The sequence below is a fragment of the Sinocyclocheilus rhinocerous genome, unplaced genomic scaffold, assembly GCF_001515625.1.
Source record: "Sinocyclocheilus rhinocerous isolate Xijiao unplaced genomic scaffold, SAMN03320098_v1.1 scaffold15, whole genome shotgun sequence".
NCBI lineage: Eukaryota > Metazoa > Chordata > Actinopteri > Cypriniformes > Cyprinidae > Sinocyclocheilus > Sinocyclocheilus rhinocerous.
Window position 1 is genome coordinate 718,887 of NW_015631053.1, and position 7,108 is coordinate 725,994.

The window sequence follows — 7,108 nt, forward strand, 5'->3', positions numbered from 1 at the left end:
GGCTGGATGCATCTGATGATGCGCTTCTGAACGGGAGCTTGTGAAGGGCCCGATTCAAAACTTGCAGATCCAGAATTGGTCGAAGGCCACCGCCTTTCTTGGGCATGATGAAGTAAGGGCTGTAAAACCCTGACTCCATCTCGGCTGGAGGGACAGGCTCAATTGCATCCTTCGCCAGTAGGACAGCAATCTCGTCGCGCAGGACAGGGGCATCTCGAGCTGCCACCAAAGTCTTGAGAACGGCGCTGAACCTGGGGGTCGCCTGGCGAAATGAATCGTGTAGCTGAGCCAGTGGGACTTGTTGGGCAGCACAAGCCACGCTTCCAAGCTCCGTGCAAGCGACACCAAAGGGACAATCGACGCACCCATGGTGGTGCAGCGGTGAGAAGTCATGCTGGATGGCACAGAAGGCATCGCGTCCTGGCTCATCACAGCAGGACTCCCCGTGTCCCCGGAGGGACTGGCCAGAGATTCGTGGAGAGGCAACGCGTCCCCAAGCTGCGATCTCTTGGCTGCTGGCGATATGGGGCGTCGGGGGCAAGAATGAGGAGGCAACACGTCGCTCACTGCCAACCCATGAGCCTGATAGCCTTTTTAGAGGACTTAGGGGCTGGCTGGGACACGGGGGGGGCGCCGCAGTCCTCCAAGAGGCTCCATGCGCCGGCCTCAACAGTGTCTCAGCACGGGGCGGAGGCGGTGTTCAACAGGGACACTGCTGTTTGTGCCGTAACGCCAACCAGGAACAGCTTCTTTCTTCCAGTCAGAATGAAAAGGCTTTGTGGAGAAGAAATCATTCACCCACTCGGCTCCGAAGCAAAAATCTGAATTGTGGAGAAGAAATCATTCACCCACTCGGCTCCAAAGCAAAAATCTGAATGAGTGGATGCACCTGTCGCCTATTTATACCTGTATGCACGGGGAGTGGCTCAGGTATGCAAAATCCACTAGCCAAATTTCATTGGCGTTTTCTCTTAAAGTCGGAGCAGATTGGGGCTCTCAAGTACACCCCCTATGTAGTCACGACATAACTCGAAGTGACCGACAGATAGGGAACCATATATTGTCGTGGTCCTGTGTTTATTAGTCACGTTGAATCAATGAAAGCAGTTAAATCTTCTGTTTATTCAGCTACCGCTATAGGGATTTCCTGGATTTCTTCTGCAGGGCATATTTGGAGTAATTTTCTTCTGCAGGGCGTATCCTCTGGCCTTCAGATGGAGATTTCCAACTGATCACAGAACTGTGCTTCAAGATGCACGCATGAATATCGCAGCTTTTGCTTAATATCGATTGCGATTTATCGTGCAGCCCTACCCAGAACACAATTTTGATTTAGGTGGAACCCCTGGGAAGGAGGTTTTGATCCTTGGAACGCGTAAGGCTTTCTGAGAGACCCAAGTCTGTTGGTAAGCGGACCACCCATATCCTCCCTACACACAACACACACACTTACAGAGATCCAATTCACTCCATGTGGCTTCAGTGCCAGAAATCTGAAACTCCTAACCTTCATGAGAATGAGATGATGATGAGAGAAAAGTACTGAATTTCAATCTTTAGTTCTAGACTGTCCTTTAAGATGTATGGAAAGTGTGTTGTGTTTTGGCAGTGAAATGGTTAAAGCAGAGACTTCCTGTCAGACATCTCACACACACACACACACACACACACAGAGTCATGAGACCTTAAAGCTTCAGTGTGAAAATACAGTCCTGGTGAAAGAAAGACCCTCTCTGTTAGATGGCACACTGACACACACACACACACACACACTCTCTCACACACACACACACTCTCTCACACACACACACAGACTGAAGCGCAGTCTCACATGTATAAAGGCCGTGTTGTGTTGGATGTTTAGACATGTAAATATATATTAGGGATGCAACAATACAGTTAGCACATGGTTCAGTACATACCGGTTCTGATGGCTTTGCAGAGTGTTATTTGCAATTTAAAATTTCAATGTTTTTCAAAGCAAATGATCAAAAAAGACCCGTCTGTACACTGAAGAAAAACATGGATTATCATTAGGGGTGGACACACTAGGACCGCGGTTCAACTTAAATCTGACAACGCATCTGTAATCTGGTTTGCTATAAATAACACGTAAAACAAACAGGGTTCGGCTATTGTATGTTTCTGTTGATGGATGCGCATTCTGGCTTCCCAATACATTACAACAACAGCGATGGAAAAAAAAAAAAGACGTGGACAAACCATTCACTCTTGTTCAATGCGAATGCCGTATGATGGAATATGAGCATTTATTCCGTCATCACCTGGGTGCTGATAGCGCGTGCGCACAGGTGAGACCTGAACAGCACACGTTGATATCTGTGTTTAAGCTAAACTCATGTAAGCTTTGCCAGTTTAAACATTTAAGAGCCAGAGGACGCGAGCTTGCGCGCGCAGTGAAAAGATTTGAGCGTGCGCTCATCCGAAGCGCGCAAACCCGCGCCTCAGAACCTGCGCAAATATTAAGCTCTCTCTGAAGTATTGTGTTTGAATAGACAAATTCACACAAAAATTGTCAAAATGCCCATCTTAGTAAGTATCCTATAGCAGACATAGCCGGCTGAACGTACTTACAGTGTCTTAAAGTGACAGCACTTTCTTAATATTAATCAAACAGCAACAAAGAAATCACTCACTGCTCTTGATTTAATAGCTTTTGTAACTTTAATAAAGATTCATCTTTAATTTATACAGTCAAATATGCAATGCTGTTTTACATTTACTTTATTCAATTTCTGTATCTAAAAACTAATGTTAGACTTACCTAAAAAAAAAACGGAAAATCACCGTTTATTTTATTTGTATCTTTACTCTGTTGTATTAATTTGTGCTGTTGCTTGTAGTTAGATTATTCTTATTTTCTTTATTTTTATTTGACAGTATAGTTTTTCCCTAAACATAGCACATACCAAACCGTACCGAAAACGTGACTCTAAAACCGTGATACAAACCGAACCGTGAGTAAGTTGAACCGTTCCACCCCTAATTATCATATATCTAATTCAAGTTTCTTTTGAGAGAAGTATTATTTTTCCTATTTTTACCCAAAATAGGATGGAGTGGGCATTATCGAGCACTATACGCACATGTAATGTCTGTTTCATTCATACTAATGATGGGCAATCTCAGTGAACTCGCATTATTCACAGGCTTACAGAGATCGCCCCCCAATGGCAAACCATTGAAATTTCGTAATGTTTCGAAACGGTTAAAGGTAGGGTAGGCGATTTCGGAATGGCTAGCAATAGCAAGCTAGCTTTGAAAGCAAGATCCCCACCCTCCCTGCGTAATCACTCTGCAAAGCCACACCTCCCCAACATTGACACCTAATCAGAATCCATCCTGCTATAACGAGCTGGAGAATTTAAAGCAGCAGACGAGTGTGCGCTGAGAATAAACAGACGATCCGCTGGTGTGGACGCTAATATAGTTATCTTTATAGTTATCGTTCTTTACCTACGACATGATGAGAGACTCCCTTGGTGGAGGATTGAATGCAACGCTGTCAGATTACCTCATGTCTCATTGCATGTGTTGCATGTAGTGGGGTGAAAGGTGGTGACGATTATAGGGGCCCACGGCTGAGGGGGGGCCCCCCGGCGATCTCAACCGACTGGCTGAGGCCAGCCTAAAAAGACGCTCAGGACAGTTGATGGGCCACTGCTGCGCATTGTCACAAAAGCTTATCATTTGCATGTGTCTTTAAGCCTTGCTAATTTAAACATTCAAAAGAGTTTAAAGCATTCAAACACAAGACGCGAGCACTAATCTGTGTTCGTTTAGGTTGAGGCTGCTGTATGTTGTTTTCATGCTAACTGTCAGCGTCTCACTCTGTAGGTGACGTATTCGTCAGCCGTGAGCTGAACGCTCGCGCCACGGTTCCCTGCTCTTTCTCTGCACCCTATCCGCCTCTAGAGGACATCACTGAAGACAAGCCGTGGATCTGGCATCCCAGTGAGGACGCAGAGGAGGAAGAACCCGGTGCAGATGACTACAGACAGACACAGCATGCCGAAACTTACATTCTTGGCATGATCCAGCACCGCTCGCCTCCCACCCGACCCACAAAACCCCGCACCAGCCTGGGGCCCGAGGCCCGAGCCGTGGTCCGACAGAGCAGCCTGTGCCGCATGGATCCGGCGTACATCCCCGAGGAGAGACATGCATGCTATTCCCGACTCGCCGGGATCCGCTGCGGCGCTCTGGATCCCAGCAGCAGCGAAGCCGAATCCTATCAGAACGCTCGCTCGCCATCGTCCGACGAGCTTGTGAACGCGCAATACATCCCAGCGCAGCCGTGCCACGCTCAAACCGTCGCGCACCGAACGCACGCCGCTCCCAAACCCACCACCTCACAGCTCAGAGCCGCTGCGAAGAAGTGCCGCTTCACAGAGGACAAGATTGCGCAGAAGAAACCCGGACGAAAAGCATGTCGCGCTCAATCCGAGAACAGCCTGCTTGGGCAAAGAGAGCGCAAATATAACACTATGGAGCGCAACGCTCAAGCCAAAACACGCCGCGGCTCCGGTCACCGCCGCTGGCGCTCCACGCTAGAACTGAGTCAGGACGAAGCCGAGACGCCTTCTGAGCAGCCAATAAGACGCTCGCGCAAACCTCGTGTCTATGCCCAACCACACCTTCATCATCATCATCATCAGTTCCCGCCAGACGGCTACGCGCTCCGAGAGTCGGAGTCCAGTCTGAGCGAGGCCGAGTCGCCCGGCTCCAGCTCGCTCTCCAGCGACTCCGACGAGAGCGGCGGATTGGTCTGGCCGCAGCAGCTCCGTCCACAGCTGGCTCCACCCTCTCCATCACACCCGCCGCAGCCCAAAGCTTTCGTGAAGATCAAGGCGTCGCATGCGCTCAAGAAGAAGATCCTGAGGTTCAGGAGCGGATCACTCAAAGTCATGACCACCGTATGAGCGACAAACCTAATCACAGTGAACTGAAAGCAGTTTGAATTGAAGTGGCAAACAGGGTGACCCTTTGCAGGGAGTTTGATTGACAGGTGGTCTGACCAATCATAATGCCGAATCTGCTTTTACAACATTACAAAATCTGTTGAAATCTGCTTTTGTCTGACAAACAAACCAGACAGGACAGTAGATTAACGTCGGTGGACTTTTGAAAAACGGTACATTGACATCTTTACACAGTTAAAACAAGATACCTTCTGATGTTCATTCATGTTTATTTCATGCTTTAACTAGTAAAGAGGAAGAGACTATCAGTTCACGTTATGGTTGCAAAAAGGTGCCTTTTGCAACCCTAGTTCACGTGCAGCTTGAACTGAGGCGTTTCAGTGATTTGTCACGTACACACTGCAAGTTTCATGAGTGACAACTGCATTTAAATGCGGGAGTGAGTCCAGTAAATTATCGTTCCATGTGTGTACGGAACAGCAGTCACTCCCGCATTTGTAACCACAGCAACATTTTGTCGTCTTGCGGGAGTGAATACGAATTTAGCCGCTTGGTATCTGCCTTTTGACTCTTTTTCTCTGTCGATTTTAACTAAACTACCGCTGATAGACATGCTGTGTTTTGTTTATGCTCGGGAGGCTGCTTTAGAGAGCGCTGTCTTGCAGTGTTGCCATATCCTCTTTTTACAAGCGCTTTTAGGCATGTTGTTTGGTCTTAGCTCATAAAGCTAGGCACTTTATGGAGTTAATAAAGTGGTCCGTTGCGGATCTGAGATATATGATTTTTTTGGTGTTATAAAACGTATAGCATTTGGGTGTTTTAGTGTTTTTTTTTGTGCTTGTCCTTGTTTGTTGTTGTTTTTTTCTATGAAGATCTGGCAACACTAACACTTTGCTGCAATTTTAGCTGCAGTGTGTATGTGGCTATTCAAGAGCCCCAAACGCTATTTATTGTTTGAATTTCTTAAAAAATAACAACTGTAATATTGTGAGATATTATTTCAATTTCTAATATTGGTTTTCTGTGTGAATATCTGTTAAACTGTAATGTATTTCTGTGATGCGCAGCTGTATTTTCAGCATCATTACTCCAGTCTTCAGTGTCACATGATCTTCAGAAATCATTCTAATATGCTGATTTATTATCAATGCTGGAAACAGTTGCGCTATTTCATGTTTTAATTTTTTTTGGAAACTGATACTTTTTTCTGGATTCTTTTATGAATGAAAAGTTAAAAAGAACAGCATTTATTTAAAATCTTTTCTAACAATATGAGTCTTTACTACCACTTTTTATCCATTTAACACATCCTTGCTGAATGAAAGTATTCATTAATTTCAAAAAATGAAAGAACAAAATTTACTGACTCCAAAACTTTTGAACGGTAGTGTATATTGTAACACAAGATTAAAATTTTTTTATTTTATATTCATAAAAGAATCCTGAAAAAAGTATCACAGGTTCCAAAAAAAAATATGAAGCAGTAAATAATACTTTCACATTTCCCTAATAATGCCTTAATTTACCCCAAAATCTTCCAAATTGGAGCTAAACAGCATTAAGCAGCTCACAGATCAAATCTTTATTTCTGGTCTGTTTATGTTGGACTCATGAACTTTCTCTGTTGTGTTGAATTTCTTTAAATCGCGGTTCAGTAAATTCCTCTTCCTGTCATTCCAGTTGAATATCCTGTGTGTTTTGGCCAATTCAATTCAAATTCACTCTTTAATTTTGATGCTTCTGGACTGAACGCGGCTCACAGTGACGTTCATAATGAGACGGTGATGCTTTAGTGTTTGTTTGGGGAGAATCAGAGGATGAGAGAAACTCAACACGGCTCTGCAGATTCACTCTTACTGTCTTAACACGCAACACTCAAAAAACAGAAATGAAACCCCGCTGAACGCATCACACGTGTAAATGCCTGTAAATGTTCCCTGTATTTATGAATGTAAACTGTAAATAAAAACCTGCGGCCACGTCTGCAAGATCAGACTTCAGAACTGTGCTGCTGAGACCCTCCATCACCATCATCTCTGTCTGTGTGAGTGTGTGTGTGTGTGTCTGTCTGTCTGTGTGTGTGAGTGAGTGTGTGTGTGTGTGTCTCTGTGAGTGTGTGTGTCTGTGTCTGTCTGTGTGTGTGTGTGTGAGAGAGAGAGAGTGTG

General features: G+C 45.3%; 1 protein-coding gene across 1 annotated transcript in view; it reads left to right on the forward strand.

The window, feature by feature from the left end:
* Positions 1 to 5,049, forward strand: part of dact3a (dishevelled-binding antagonist of beta-catenin 3a) — a 14,796-nt gene extending 9,747 nt beyond the window's left edge. Inside the window, exons 3-4 of the mRNA XM_016554079.1 lie at positions 310 to 759; positions 3,844 to 5,049. Coding sequence (XP_016409565.1) covers positions 310 to 759; positions 3,844 to 4,943 — 1,550 coding nt within the window. The 3' untranslated portion in view covers positions 4,944 to 5,049. The remainder of the gene's footprint in view (positions 1 to 309; positions 760 to 3,843) is intronic.
* Positions 5,050 to 7,108: the final 2,059 nt, after the last annotated feature.